The sequence below is a fragment of the Grammomys surdaster genome, unplaced genomic scaffold (assembly GCF_004785775.1).
Source record: "Grammomys surdaster isolate TR1022 unplaced genomic scaffold, NIH_TR_1.0 139176, whole genome shotgun sequence".
Taxonomy (NCBI): domain Eukaryota; kingdom Metazoa; phylum Chordata; class Mammalia; order Rodentia; family Muridae; genus Grammomys; species Grammomys surdaster.
Genome location: NW_021622535.1, coordinates 63,822 through 80,044, shown reverse-complemented (window position 1 = coordinate 80,044; position 16,223 = coordinate 63,822). Strand labels below are relative to the sequence as shown.

General features: G+C 33.7%; 1 protein-coding gene across 1 annotated transcript; it reads right to left on the bottom strand.

Moving 5' to 3' along the window:
• Positions 1-2,711: 2,711 nt before the first annotated feature.
• On the bottom strand, positions 2,712-15,817 carry LOC114615752 (complement factor H-related protein 3-like; the record flags this gene model as incomplete). The annotated part of the gene is made up of 4 exons (XM_028761398.1): positions 15,691-15,817; positions 10,991-11,044; positions 3,271-3,465; positions 2,712-2,888 (listed from the first exon to the last, which is right to left on the bottom strand). Coding segments are annotated over exons 1-4 (499 nt in total), but the record flags the coding sequence as incomplete, so codon positions are not given.
• Positions 15,818-16,223: the final 406 nt, after the last annotated feature.

The following is a 16,223-nucleotide window of genomic DNA, read 5'->3' as shown; positions in this document are numbered from 1 at the left end:
CTGGACACTTTCAGAGACATATATGGAAATTAGCTGCAGTTCTCTATGATGTCATGTTATCAAGAGATAAAGTTGGGGTAGGATCTAGATTTCAGACAGGGGTTAGCACATGTCTTAAGGTTCTTTAAATTGTCAAGTTAATACTTTTGTTTCTTCTACAGTATTTAATGTAAATTGCATTGCATGTACACCTTCTTATTGTGTTTGTATTTTGAAATCCAGAATGTCAGTTATGGAGGTCTCTCAACCAGCTTTTGTTTTAGTGCCCTGAGTATCACAGATCTTTGGTATTATAAAAGTAGCATCGAAGTATTGGAAGAAATGAGTCAGGTGTTATGCAGAAGAAAGAAGATAGTGGGCTTGATCATTGGGGCATAACAGCTTTAATTACATTAATTGCTAGCACCACTGCTTCTGCAATTGCTGTGACACAAGAAGTTAAGATATCTACTTTTGTTAATCATTTAGCAAACTATGTTACTAAAGTATTGAAAATATCAGAGTACTTAGATAGGCGTCTGAAAGACCGGACTGATGCTCTTTGTCCTATTCAAATTACTGAAAGAAGCTTCAGAATTTATGGGTAAGGATCCATCTTGAATGTTGGCAAATACTATTGGATTCATGTTAGTTCTACAATTTGCAGTGGTAGTCATTATAATTAGGAAGAAGTTTAAGGAAATGTGCAATATATTTGGCATAATTTTAAAAAGTCTTGAGGTGTTTTAATGATACATAGAGAACTAATGAATTTCATGAATGCTGCTCTGCTGAACATTGATGAGGTAGATACTGCAGATAAAATTACCAACCACCATCACCTGAGGTCAGTATTTCTATTTTGTTCAAGCTTCAAAAAATGGCGTATATAGGTTGATCATACTAGCCCTTTTTGTCCTGGGAATACGTTTATTTCTCCCCATTGTGATAAAACTTTTCTTAAGCAACATCAACATGTTGGCAGCCAAGTACAAGGCTTGAACCTTAAAATGGACTCCTAGACAGAGTGATTAAATTAACAGGCTGGCAAGCCAAGGGCGGGTAAGATTCTGCACAGAACCTTATCAACCTAAGACATAAGTGCCTTTGATAATGTATCTTCCATGACCAGTAAGGAACGCATTCTTTTCAGAAAGACCTAAGACAGGCTCAGTCTTGTTAATGAAATAAGAAAGGCAGAGAGGCAGAGAGCCTTTGGGGTTGCTTGGTAAGAATCTGACATGAGCCAAGGAAAAGGAAATTGGCCACTTGGCAGGAATATGACATTGGCCAAGGGCAGGAAGTAGGCTTCAGGGAGGAATCTGACATTAAGGTAGAACAAATGAGTAATTTCAGGCAGGAATCTAAATCTTAGGCTAGAACAAGGAAGTAGGCTTCAGACACAAAAATGACTTTGGGCTATGACAAGGAAGTAGGCTCAGATACTTTGGTCATCCAGATAAGTCTTTAGAAACAGTGATCATGGGAGGCTTCAGGTAATTGGGTTTAATGCCTTGCTTCTTTTACTTTGACTACTTGTGTTTATTGTTTAGCTTGTTCCTTGACAATTTGCATATATTGTGGTGCTAGACCCTCAACCAAGAACTGACCTTAATACATGCATGTAATCAAAATGGTATAAAAGCATAAAGGAGGAGGGCGGATTAGATATGGGGTTCTAGGGAGGGGAAATGGGAAAAGGGGTTGGCATTTGTATTGTAAATAAATAAAAAATCCAATAAAAATTTTAAATAAATGAAGATAAAATTTCTTGGAGATTAAAGAAAGAACAAGTATTTAAAAAATACTGAAGGTAAGAAAATTTTCTCATCGGCAAAATGGTATAATAAAGGACAATTGATGAGCATTCAAAAACAGATTAGACTTTTAAATATGTATCACAGTCATAGAAATACTCATTTACTATATAATAATTGAAAATCGTTCTGAAAATGTGAGTTAATGACAATCAAGTCTAATGTAAAGAAAGATGTCAATATGAAGTAAAATAAAACAGGGTCACATTTGGGACATGTGTAACTAAAGGATTATTTTTTTAGAAATCTTCACTTTCCAGCAAAATAATTGCTAAAGTATAAGTTAGAAAAAAAAACCTGCATTTGAAAAATAGTAAACTACAAATTGAACTAGGATTATATTTAAAATATCCAAATGGTATTAAAAGGAATATATATCAACACTATGATGTTTTAACCTCTTATAGATATATTTTTTAAAAATACTAAAATGGACAAAACTGAGACATTTACAACAATACCAAACAAGAAGAAATTGATACAGCATAAATATATATTGGCACAAATATTGGAAAAGAACATCAAACCTGGGCCAAGTACACTATTCAAGAGTCATCTTCCCTGTAGCATATCATAGAGAATTCAATGTCAATTAGCCATTTTGTAAAGTGTTATTTCTTGAATATATGACTGATGTGTATAGCTATTTTGTTTAATTTTAAACTACAATTTTAAAATAGTTTTGAATAAAATGGCAAAGTAATTTCAAAGTGCATGCTACTATAAAATAAAGTTTGCTAAATTTTTTTGTATTATAGCTTAATGATTACTAGGAGTGTTTACTTTGCTATATAGTTGTCAAGAATCTGCAGTATTCACTTATACACACTGGAAACCATGAGACAATTCGCCACAGTTAATACAAATGGTAAGGAAAATCATGAGCATCTTGTGATTTCAGTGCTGGTTACTTACTAATAGGAATGCATTTGGGAGGAGGGGACCAGCCAGACTCTGTACATGTCATTATGTCTTGACCATTTGGAAGATGATAGCCATTGTAACACAGGACTTTTACAGATTGACCCTGTAAATATTTTCTTTCCCAATAAGAAGATTGTCCATTCTCCACATAATGGAAAACACATTGCACTAAGAAACATAAAAATTATAAATGAAAAACAGTACAAAAGCTTTCATTAGTTTAAAAGTAAACTAAGGTAAATGTTATCTTTACAACTGTTTAATATCATGTGTATGGTGCAAAAATAAAATTAATAACAAATGTTTAAGAGACTAGCATTTGTCTTTAGTTCTTATAAATAAAATATGCAAGTGATAAAGGTATTTCCATAGCCCCTACTGTGTGTGTACATTTCATGAAGGGCTGCTTACAAAGGACAGAAACTAGCTGCTTTTGGCTCACAAATTCTTTTGTTGGTCACATTTTATCATGAGAAACTTAACTGTAATTATGTATGTGCTTTCTCTTTGAAAGAATTAAACATAGTTAAATATAAAGACATTGACTTACTAAGGCATGGGACTTCAGGCTCCCACCCTTTTACTGTGCAACGAAGGTAGTCCCAGTATGACCCTGAAGGTGTTGAAAACCCATTGTCACAGTAATAGCTGTACTCCTTTCCTATAGGTACTGGGAATTCGGGTCTCCGTCTTTCTTCATAATATAGACGTCCATATTTGAATTGTGGAAAATCACAAAGTTTTACTTGATATATTTTTAAAAAAAGAAACACAAACAGAAAAACACTCATATCAGAGATAGAACTCTTGATCGGTGACAGACTCTCAGTAAATTACTTTCAGTTAATTAAAATAACTACATGACAAAACAGTGGGTACATGGGGCAAGGAAATAAAACAAAAGACAACTTTGGTTAGTGAGGATGTGTTTTAATATGAAATCGAGTTATAGCTGATGTCTCACCAGAGAAATGATTAGAGATATTTGTTAATATCTAATATAAAACTTCTTATTTATAATTTTTACTGACACTAAAATAAAGTATGAGTATTGAATCATATGGAGCTCATCTTGTACCTTTTTATTGAAGTGCTCTAATGTTCATTATACTATGTTTATATGTAATATGTGATTACTTTTATCATAGATGTTGTTATCTGTGGCTTTAATTTAAAATTTGTACATTAGTATGTGAATGATATCACTTTTTCATGAAGTATGATTCTGCTTCTGGAAACCTCATGCTAGCTATTAAAAGTTATTTCAACAAATATATTTAGAAACAAACAATAATCCTTAAGCTTCCTCATTAATTTTGTTTTATGGGAGAAATTTTCTAGAATTTTGTATACAATTGTTATATGGTTTAAAATCGTAATTCTTCTTACCATAAATGATGTTCTTTAACAATTTTGAGAATTATACTTTTCATAGGACATCAATAAATTAAATAAGCTCACTGAGATTTCATTTCAAAAAGTAGCAAAACGAGGCCAGCTTCAAAGTAGGAATATCATTATTACCACAGTCCTCAGACTTTTACCTAACCGTCATTCTCCAGTGGGCACAGGTGAATCAGTTTAGCCCCTTTATACGCAATTCTGGAAACAAACATAATATTCCTTATAATACATGATCATCTGAGGTGGTCAGTACCTAAATGAGCCTTGTTTAACATCTTATACTTTCCAGAAGAAGGTTGTGACTGATCAGCAGTGATTGTTGGAGCAGTGTGATACACTCTACTCAGACTGCTGATCAATGTATTTCAATTCTACAACTGTTCTATACAGCATAGCACAAGAACTTCCAGTTTTTATTGATCTTCATTCTCAAGATTTTCTACTTTTCCACGTTTTGATTTTAGATTGTTTTAAATGTACGATCAGTTTATTTTTTATTTGTTTTCTAGTGGGAATGAGTGTGTGTGTGTGTGTGTGTGTGTGTGTGTGTGAGAGAGAGAGAGAGAGAGAGAGAGAGAGAGAGAGAAACAGAGACAGAGACAAAGACAGAGACAGAGAATCAATGAACACTGGAGGTGAGCAGGATCTGGTTTAAGGTGAAAAAAGGAAAATTATACTCAACATACATGCATGAAAAAAATATTTTCAGTTAAAAATAAGAAAAACACAACAAACCTGCTTCTTTTGCTGTTAATTATTTTTTATATGTTCAATGGTGTCTACAACTGATGCTGTATTTTAAGCAACAACAATAAGTAATGATCCTTTGCAGGTAAAAGTAACTTTAGAATTGTAATTAATGATTTTGAGAAAGGAATTTTTTTTGCTGTTTCTCCTTTGATAGTAGGAAAGTCAATGAAGTCAATAGAGAGTTTGAAAGGTAAATATTGAAATATGACTCAACATTGAATATGAAGTTTGAGGAAGATGGTCCTCAGCTACCAAACCAAGTAGCATTGTGAAACAAGGAAGAACCCTGTGAATGGGTCCCTGATATAATAAATAAAGAAACCAGCCCTGACAATACTTTTTAGCCCAGTGATACCATGTTTGGATCTGGGGTCTCCAATAGTGCAAGGGGATAAATTTTTACTTTACCCAACTAATTTTGTGGTAATTTGTCATGACAGTCATAGGAAAAAAACTATAATGACAACAAGGAAATAAAATACCACTTTGCAGTTTTAATTCGGGGGGGGGGAATGCTCCCTTGTTTTCCCTTCAAACAATGTTATCAATTGATGTCTATGAACATATTGATGTAAGTAAACCTGACTGCTGTCTTTCTCAGCAAGAACAAATGCCAACCTGAAAATCCATTTTAGTGAAAATTTTTATTTATTTTTAATCTGTATAGCAATGTTTTCCTGAATTTGTGTCTGTACACCAACTACAAGCATAATGGCCTGAGATCTCTGAAGATGGCAGTGGGATCTTCAGACTGGAGATATAGAGGATTCTAGGGGGAAAACATTCTTTACAATTGGAATGTGAAAGCCGGGAACTAAGCCCAGGTCCCCTGTAAGAGTAGCTAATGTTCTTATTTGCTAGACCATCTCCATCCACTCATTTCATTCATAGACATTTAAAGGATTTCAAATGAAAGCATGAGTGCTTTGTACATTTAGATTGTGGTCTGTTTTGAAACATATTTTTTCCTCAATATATATTATGTTATATAAAGAAAGAAAAATACAAAAGAATTAACCCAAGGGTAGTTCAAGGAAGAATTATTGTCAGAGTATCTTGGGCTCGATAATAGAATTAAAATTCACAGAACATTTGGAGATGCCTATGTCTATATAATAATTCCAAAAATGTTTGAAAAACTCTTCACTTGTGATATTAGTATCTAACAGTAAAACAGACAATAAACAGATGAAAAGACTAAATAGATATATTCACTAATAGTCTCACTCCAAAATCAAAAACCACACTTGAAAGAGAGGTGAAAAAGAAACATTGCGGATGATGAATCCCTGTTAGCAGTGGCAGAGACAATGGGCTGGAACACACTGACACTGTGAAAGCAGTTTGCTCAGGGAGGACAACATCCAGCAGAGGAAAAAGTGTGAAGGGGAAAGTCCCAGCAGTCTCCATTTTTAAGGATGACAACTCCCTTCTGACAGATCCTGATAACCAGGAAATAAGATGGACTATCTCAAAGCTCTTGTGGGTTAAATCCCTAGACATGCAAAATAGCCTTGTCACAGCAAAGACAACTATAAGGTATTTGATGAGAATAAACGAGAAAATCTTGAACAAATTCTGAACATCTATGATCTACTACACTTAAACACAGGATACAAAGAATTATGAATGGACAAGTACGTCTGAATGAATATTAAGTCTAACTTGGAGAATACTGAGATAAAGTAGAGTCAGTGTTTAATTCTGATAAAAATGTAAGGACAGATTAATATTTCTACTCACACTTCCCAAAAATTTCAGAGAAGGAATTCAGAATCTGTCATTTATAAATATGCAGATATCTATTTCAGATATAGGCTACATTTTTTTTGGTTGCTAATTTTTGTACTTATGGTAACATTGCTGTGCTAGGCAAAAGTACTAAAAGTACTAAAAGTACTAATTAGTGCACCTGATAGTGCTATTTGAAGAGTTTACTTCTATGAAGAGATACTTGAACGTGTTTGAAGTTTGGAATGGTGACTTGTCTGACATCACAGCATCCTGGTGCTCAAAAGAAAAGGATCATCAGTGACTTCTAGCCAAAGCAGTCTACATGACTTTCAGTTCAACCGGGGGTACAAGGAAGACCTTAAGTTAGTTAAAAGGACAACGGAATTGGGTGGCTGTCTACAAACTTCCCTTCCCTCTCCTCCTCCTCCAAATCCAGTATCCCAGTCTCATCTTTAGCTATATAGCAGAAAACATGCTCTTATCTCCTTTTCTTTCCTGACCCATCCACAATGAATCACAGAGATCTAATCCAACTACCCCCATTCAACACATCTTATTTTCAGCCTCTGACATTAGGAGGCATGCCCTGGATATATATCAGCTAACCAGGCCAGAAAAATGGATAAGCTAACTGAACACCTTCACTACTCACCACTCTCTCCTCTCCTCTGAATTCAGTTGCACGTTCTCATCCCTGGATCTCCAATATAATTCCTACAGAATAAATGATGCAGCTTTCCTCTACATCATCCAGCACATATTACCAGTGAATCCAGTAGATATTTCTCCCTTAACTTCCTAACTGATTCTTTCTGCCTTTTTGAAGACCCCTAACTCATACAGGCCTTCCCTGCTAACACACAGGGTACTCCTGTCATAGAAGTAGGTAAGATGACTAAAATCTTCACTTCTTCCTATGTTTTCCACATATAATTCCAGTGTCACACCAGCAGCTTTGCAATAGAATGCTTGTGGTTGCATCAATCCACTCTGCCTCTGGTAGATCCCCCTCCTAAACTTCCTCCCTCCACTCATAGCTTTATTACACCACACAACTCCAGAAGGCATTTCCTGCTAACCCAAATTTCACTCCTGCATGAGAAGTAGGTAAGCTAACTATAGGTTTTAACTTTTCCTTCTGTTTCTCCAGATGTAATCCAATTAATTTTATCACTGCCTCTAAAGCACTCATTCTCAGGTAATGTCTCTTTAATGTCTGCACCTAATCTGAGACTACATAAATACATCCTGGTAGAGCATACTTTGTTCTTTCCTCTTATCCCCCACTCAGACACTTAGTGTATTCTCATTCCTAGGCGTCATCTCAATACACATAGAAACACATTATGAATGGAACCCCTAGTGGCCCCACTTATAATCCCCATAGAAAATTTCCTACAGGCAACACACAATCACTCTATTCTAAAATCAAGAGATGAAACAGAAACCAAGGAACAAAGACAAATCAAAGCAAACACTACAACAAACAAAAACAAAAACAGAAATCAGCACACAACACTCTAATCTTTTAAATACCAGAACCTAAGTGCCAGCATTAAAAAAGATCAACAACATCAAGAATTGTATGTTTTCACTAGATCCCAGGAAACATACCACAAAAGAACCTTGTTAATCTAACATAGTTGAAGCATAAGAAAATGATAAAGAAAAATTGTATGAACAAGATAGAAGTCTTAAAAGGGAAATAAAGAAATCTAGGAGAAGACAAATAAAAGTGGGAGAAAAAAATGAACAAAAGTGTTCAAGACCTAAAAAATAGAATTACAGTTAATAAAGAAAAGCCAATCTTAGGGAATTATGTAAATGAAAAAACGCTTGGAATTTGAACACAAACTCCTGTGGCATATTTCACTAACAAAACCTAAAAGATGAATGGGAGAATATCAGATGTTGAAGACACAATAAAAGAAATATATATATCAGTCAAAACATGTTGTCTAAAATTTCCTAACAAAAATCATAGAGAATATTTGGGACACTATGAGAGGACCATAGCTAAGAATAATAGAAATATAGGAAGAAGAAGAGACCCAGGCCAGAAGTACAGAAATTATTTTGAACAACATCATAGAAGAATATTTTATTAACCTAAAGAAGGACATGACTGTAAAAGCACAAGAACCATACAGAAAACCAGATAGATTGTATGAGGAAAGAAAGTCCCCTTGGCTCATAATAGTGAAAACACTAAATATACAAAGAAAGAATATTAAATGCTGAAAATGAAAAAGACCCAGTAACATATAAAGCAGTCCTACTACAATTATCCCTAACATCTTGGTGGAAATGTAGTCTCTTAAAGCAAGAAGGGCCTGGAAAGATGTGCTGCAGTCTATGAAGCCACAGATGTATTATTATACCCACCAATACTTTCAGCATAGATGGAGAAAATAAGACATTCCATGGTACAACAAACTTAAGCAGTATCTTTCTACAAATGTAATCTAATAGAAGGTACAAGAAGGAAAAGTCTAACCTAAAGATGTTACCTACAACAATGAAATAACAGCACATTGTCTAGGAATTGATTCCTGTGAGGAGAATTCTGAGTGCTTGTGAGAACAGCATGCATCCTATGAACTTATTCTTCAAAATATAGACTTATTGTTGGACTGTGTTTCTGTGTTCTTCAAAAGGGGAGTGGTTTTACTTCATACTATTCATTACAGTTTATGATTTTATTCAATTATTTATTTAGATTATTTTTATATGGCTCTATGGGGGGAAAACATGGTTTGTGAGGTCCAACTGGGCATTGAGATTTTATGCAGATTGAATTCATTAGAACATTACTCATAGGAAGTTCATTAGTTCTCAGAGTATTAATTGTTCACATTCTGAATAAAGATGTCAGTTGCATGATTCTTACTCTTCTATATTTATCAATTGTATTCTTACAAGTTCTAGTATATTTATCAATATGACATGGATAAATATTCTCAGCAGGCAAACACACAAACATGAGAGAGAGAGAGAGAGAGAGAGAGAGAGAGAATGCTACTAGTACTACCAAGATGATCTTTCAATTCTTAACACCTATACCACAAGTGATGATGCAAGGGCACCTAGCTTTGTAAAGGAAACAGTACTAAAGATTAAATAAATTAGACTCTTGCAGATTGATAGTGGGAGACTTCAGTACTTCATTTTCATCAATAGACAGGTTTTTCAGACAAATACTAAACAGTGAATTAATAGAACTAACAGATGTTATGACTCAAATGAACTTGACAGGTATCTACAGACATTTCACCCAAACACAAAAGAATATACCTTCTTCTCAGTACTTCACAGAACTTCATCTCAAATTGATCACATACTTCATCACAAAACAATTCTTAGAAGATAGAAGAAGTTTGAAATAATACCCCGCATCCTATGAGAACATAATTGATTAAAACTGATATCAACAGCAGAAACAACAGAAAACTTACAAACTCATGGACACAGAACAACTCTCTCCTGAATGAAAAAGTGTTCAAGATAGAAATTAAGGAAGCATTTAAAGAATTTCTAGAATACAATGAAAATATAAATGCTATGAACATGGTGCTTAGAGGGAAGGTTATAGCATGAAGTGCCTAATTAAAAAATACTTGGAGAGTTATCATATAGAAATGTAACAAAACACCTGAAAGCTCTAGATCAAAAGGATGAAATCACACCAAAAGGAAAATAATTGGCAAGAAATAAACAAAAAGAAATACTGGCAAGAAATAAACAATTTTGTGATTCATAATTTTCTGACCACTTATTCAGTACTGAAATCAATAAAATAAATACAAAGAAAACAATACAAAGAATCAATGAAACAGAGTTGCTTCTTAAAAATGTAATAAGATTTACAAACCATATGTCAATTCATCTAAAGGGTATAGAGAGGATATCGAAATTAACAAAATCAGACATGAAAGGACCAAAATCCAGACATCAAGGAATTCCAGAGAATTATAAAGTCCCACTTTAAAAACCTATACTCCATTAAACTGGAATATCTGAAAGAAATGGATAATTTTTAATAGGTACCACTTCCTCATTTTAGATTATGACCAGACAAACAATTTAAATAGACTTATAACCCCTAAGGAAATAGAAACAATTATTTAAAATATCCCAATCAAAATTGTCTCAAAATTAGAGGGTTTTAAAGAAGAATTCTATCATTCTTTCAAGCAAGAGTTAATACCTATACTCTCTTCATATTATTCTAGAAAATAAAAGCATAAGGAACTTTGCTCAATTAATTTAATTTGACAGCTGTTATCCTAACATTTAAACCACATAAAGATTAAATAAAGAGAAATAAAGAACAAATTCCCTTATGAATATACATTTTAAAATATACTCAATAAAATACTTACAATCCAAATTCAAGAACTCATCCAAAAGTTCATCCTCCCTTAATAGGCTGAATTCTAGAGAGACAAGAATGTTTCAACATATATATCAATAGTTATAATAACGATAAAAGTAAACTGAAAGAAAGAAAACATATCATCATCTTATTAGGTGGTTGACAAAATTCTAGTATCCCTTCAAGATAAAAGTTCTGGAGAGATTAGGGACAAAAGGGCTCTAAATCACCATAATTCAGTTACAACAAAACAATAGTCAGCATCAAGTTACATGGGACAGCAATTCCACTAAAATCTGGAACAAGATAAGTCTGTTCATGATTTCTCTATATATTCAATATAGTACTTGAAGTCTTAAGTAGATTGATAAGACAAATGAAGAAAATGCATACTATCTTTCTTCCTAGATTGTATAACCATATACATAAGTGATCCAAAAAATTGCACTGGGGAATATCTGATAAACACTTTTAGTAATTTACCTGTATACACAATTAATTCAGAAAAGTAGCAAATTTCATATATGCAAATAATAAATGAACTGAGGAACAAGTCAAGAAAACAATAGCATTCACAATAGCATTAAATAATGTAAACTATCGAGATAATTCTAATAAAGCAAGTGAAAGGCTTATATGATAAAATTGTTAAATTTTTTAAGAAAGAAATTGAATCAGATAGCAGATGACTGATTAAAAACTCTCATGCTCGTGGATTGGTAGTACTTGCATCCTACCAAAGGTAATATACTGATTCAATGCAATTCCCATCTAAATTCTAACATAATTTTTGGCAGACCCTGAAAGCTAAATATGCTATGTATTCACTCATATGTGAACATTAGTCTTAAAGTAAATGATTATCATCCTGTAATCCATAAGCCCATGGGAATTAAGCATAGAGGAAAGCAGTAGGGGAACACATCAATCTCATTGGGAGGGGAAATAAAATAAGTTATACAGGTGAATTTTGTGGCAGAGTCAACAAAAACAGGAGGTTATGGGGAGAGAATAGAGGAAGAGAAAACTAGAATTGAGGGTCATTCAAGGGAGAGTATGAAAACTTATTGCAGTATAATCTTTCTAAATATATGAAGGTAATCCTAATGAAGTTTCCAAGTAATGGGTAACATGGAGTGCCAACTGGCCACCTTTGGTCAACATTTAAAACTTCCAGTCCTAGGATTGGCTTACATCTAATGAAGTTATTGGACAAATACGTGTCACAGAAATCTCTTAAAACCCTAGGCTATTGCCAAGGCAATAGCTTCTTCTCTCCAAGCTGACAAATTCCCATTTGTCATGATAACACCGACATAATTCATTGAACAGGGAAAGGATAAGCTGGTGGATTCAAAAATCTCTCATCCCGATGTCCTAGGGATATCGGTAGAGGGAAGTATTCTTCAAGCTACCAAAACAGAAACATATTCACCAACCCAGTTCCCAAACCTTTAATGAGAAATGCTATCCTGCCTGTCAAATATGACAGGGCAATGGTGGCATTCAGCTTGTTAGTGTAACTAGTCAACATCTGATTTGAAATAAGGCCCACACCATGAGATGAATCCCATACCCAATATTGGTTGGGTGATTGAGAACCAGAGACTAAAGTCCAAAGAGCTAGTGTAGAAACAAATAATACTGTTCTTGAGAAAAAGAATGAATTTTTTTCCAATTATTTTCTGCTATACTGGTCAATGAGCACTTTATTCAGTGATGACAAGAGTAGCTTCCTCGTACATCAGGTGTGAACAATTAGACATACCAACAGCCACATATTACACACACACACACACACACACACACACACACACACGGAGAGAGAGAGAGAAGAGGCAGGTAGAAAGGTTTGGTGCAACAGGGAGACCTTGGGACACTAGCCTCCAAATTGGGTATATCCATCAAACCCTTTCCCTCAGAATTCAGGAAAACTGACAGAAGAGGTAGCAAGAATGTAAAGAGCCCAAAAGGATACAGGGTCCCAGGAGAACAAGGCTCTCCAAATCAACAGAGTAAACGTCATAGCAACTTCTAGAGACTGAAGCATCATGCATAGCCACTGAATGGGTCTATACCATGTCCTCTGTGTATATATTATAGTGTTAGTTTAGTATTTTTGAGGGACTCCTAAGTATATGAGTAAATGCTTTTCTGCTTCTTGTGTGTTCTCTTGGGTTCATTTCCTTCTGTAGCTCCCTTATCCAAATTCAATGTGGTAGTTTATGTTTTATACAGTAATGTTTACTTGTTCTGTCTTAGAAACTTACCCTATTTTGGACAGAAAGGGAGTGGGTCTGGATGGGAGAGGAGGGAGGGAGGAACTTGGAGGCATAAAGAAAGAGGAAACTTGTAATCAACATATATTGCATAAGATAAGCATCTCTTTTCCATGAAAGAGTAAAAAAGAATTAAGATTCTTTTACAATTGCAAGATGATAGAGATGATAGAAAGATAGATGAAAGATAGATGACAGATAGATAAATAGATGATAGATAGAAATAGATGATAGATTATAATAGATAGATGATATATAGAGATAGATGAAAGATGAATAGATAGATGGATAGATAGATAGATGAATAGATAGATAGATGATAGATAGATAGATAGATAGATAGATAGATAGATCGATGATAGAAAGATGACAAAATATTATCAAATTTACTGCTGATAACAACCTGAAGATATAAATGAGGCAAACTATTTTATTGCAGCCAGCTGAGGTTGAAAGGATGAGCTGTGTCCCATTGCATGAGGCTTCCACATAAAAAACAAAAATAACAGAAAGGTAACATCATTAACTTTGTATACAGATATTCCACAGAAACTGAGGAAGCATGTTCAGGCTGTTAACCTGAGTTCACCATCTGGATTACTGGAAAGGAAAAAAAAATACAGCTGAAATACGAGTCACAGCAAATTTATCTACAGGAGGTGAGGGTGGAAAACACAACTAGAATCTTAAGCTTATTGTTTCAACTTTTCTAGTCAGTTCCTGCTGGAAATTGATAGCATCTGGTTTGATTATGTGATATCTTCTCTCGCTCTCTATTCTATTATTTAGAAGCATCATACAAGAAGAATTTCAGAGAGGAAGTCCAGATAGCTGACCTAAGTTAGTTACCCTAGAAAATCAGAGTTGGACATATTAGTACCTGAACTAATGTTCTGCATTTGTTTTCTGTCTATAATTCTTCAGTCTGTCTGTCTATCATCGATTTATCTACCACTTACTCATCAAATGTTTTATTTTTCTTTCCTTGTTGCATATTTTTTAAACTCATTCATTCAAAAGGAAAAGTGTGACTATTGTTCTCCCTAATGTACAGAATATCAGACATACTGTATTTACAAATCATATTCAATACTAAGCTGACAGTATTTAAGGATATAGATATAAGCATAGATATAGATACAGGTAATATATAGAGAGATAGAAGTAGAGACAGAGAAAGTGAGAATGAGAGAGAGAGAGAGAGAGAGAGAGAGAGAGAGAGAGAGAGAGAGAGATAATTACATGCAATAACAATTAGAGAAAAAAAAAAGATAGCCTGAGTCAGAAAGCAAGGATGGGACTATGGGACAGTTTAGAAGAAAGGATAAGAGCAATGTAATTATATTATAATATCAAAATTACAAAAGTATAGAATAATTGAAAATGAACATTTTCTGTCATTTTCCAGGATGGACTTTTCTCTCATTGGAAGACAGCTTTCTTGTGACAATTCAAAGGGAAATGTTATAGCATAACAAAATGAGCTTAAATCTCTGTAATAATGATACAAAATGAGAAAGGGAGTATCTAAAACAACAGCAATGTGAGAACTGAAGAGCTACATAAATCACCCACATTATGTGGAAAAATTAGCAAACAACAAATATCAAAATACAGACTTCATGAAACCAGACAGGGACAGTTACTAAATCCTAGAATCCTACTCTGTCTTTAAGGCATTATTTGCTGATCCATGGATGTGGTGACTTTATGAATCACTGAGGAATGTTGTTAAATCCTCTTCAGACACAGTGTTAACACAGTGGTAACATGATCTCCCACTTTCTACATACATTGGAGAGATCAGAAAAGAGGGAATTGTTAATATTCTGGTGGCTCACTTACAAAATAACATTATTCTTTCTTCTTATTAAAGACATGTTCATTCAATGTAATGCAATTTCTTTGAAATAGGAAAAGTTACTCATTTTAATGATTATGAAGTTAAAACATACCCAATTTGGGAAGATGAAATCAATCCCACATGGACTCAGATATATTTAGAGTCTGTCAGGTACTTTGTCCTGTTCAATGGCTCTACTTATTTTCGTGGAATTTCATTTTGAAAATTAATCGTTACATGTAATATTTACACTTTTATAAGATGTATTTCTTTTTTCTTTCCAAATTATAATCTAGAAATGATCCATAATGTTCAGATTACACAACAGAGAAAACCTCATTTTATTCAATTTTTCTCTTTTTTTGCTTATCAGAAACTATTTCCAAAAATAAATTGATTTTTACAATCAATGTTTTCTGTTTTTACTTAAAATATTATATAGTTTATTTTCTATTAATATTTATTTATTATGTTTAAATAAATTTAAAATATTCATATATATATATACATATACAGATGCAGATACATACAGGATTTAAAAATATTTGGCTAGAATATGCATGTTTCAAATCTGTTTTCACTTACCTCCCCCTTTAGCAGTAGAAAGCCATGCAGTTAGGAAGATGTTGAATAATAGCAACATGCTAGAGAACCTCATGCTCTAAAGCTTAAAGCTTCAGATATGGTTGTGCTTCTGGGAAACCCGTCACTAACAGTGTTGTGTATGACACTGAATTTCAGTGTATTACTATCATCAAGTTTGGTAAATATCAAAGTTCAAAAGGGAGGGGCAAAACAAACAATATCCAATCAATGATTTCACAATAACAAGTTAATTATTTTACATTTATTAAGCAATGTAATATCATTCAATTTTTGTGCCAGTCTCCTAGTCAGTCAGATTGTTATTCAGAAATGAAGATAAGAGAATAAATTTTTTTTTCTTCTAAAACATAATAGCTGATTAGGCCAGTTGGTTGATTTTCTTCTTTATAAGTTTACAGGGCCACTTCTGGTACAATGATTACTAGTCCTCAGACAGAAATTTTCAGAACAGATCCATCTTAGAGTCATTTGGACCCTGTAATGTGAAATACACCATTTAGAATTATCTTCCT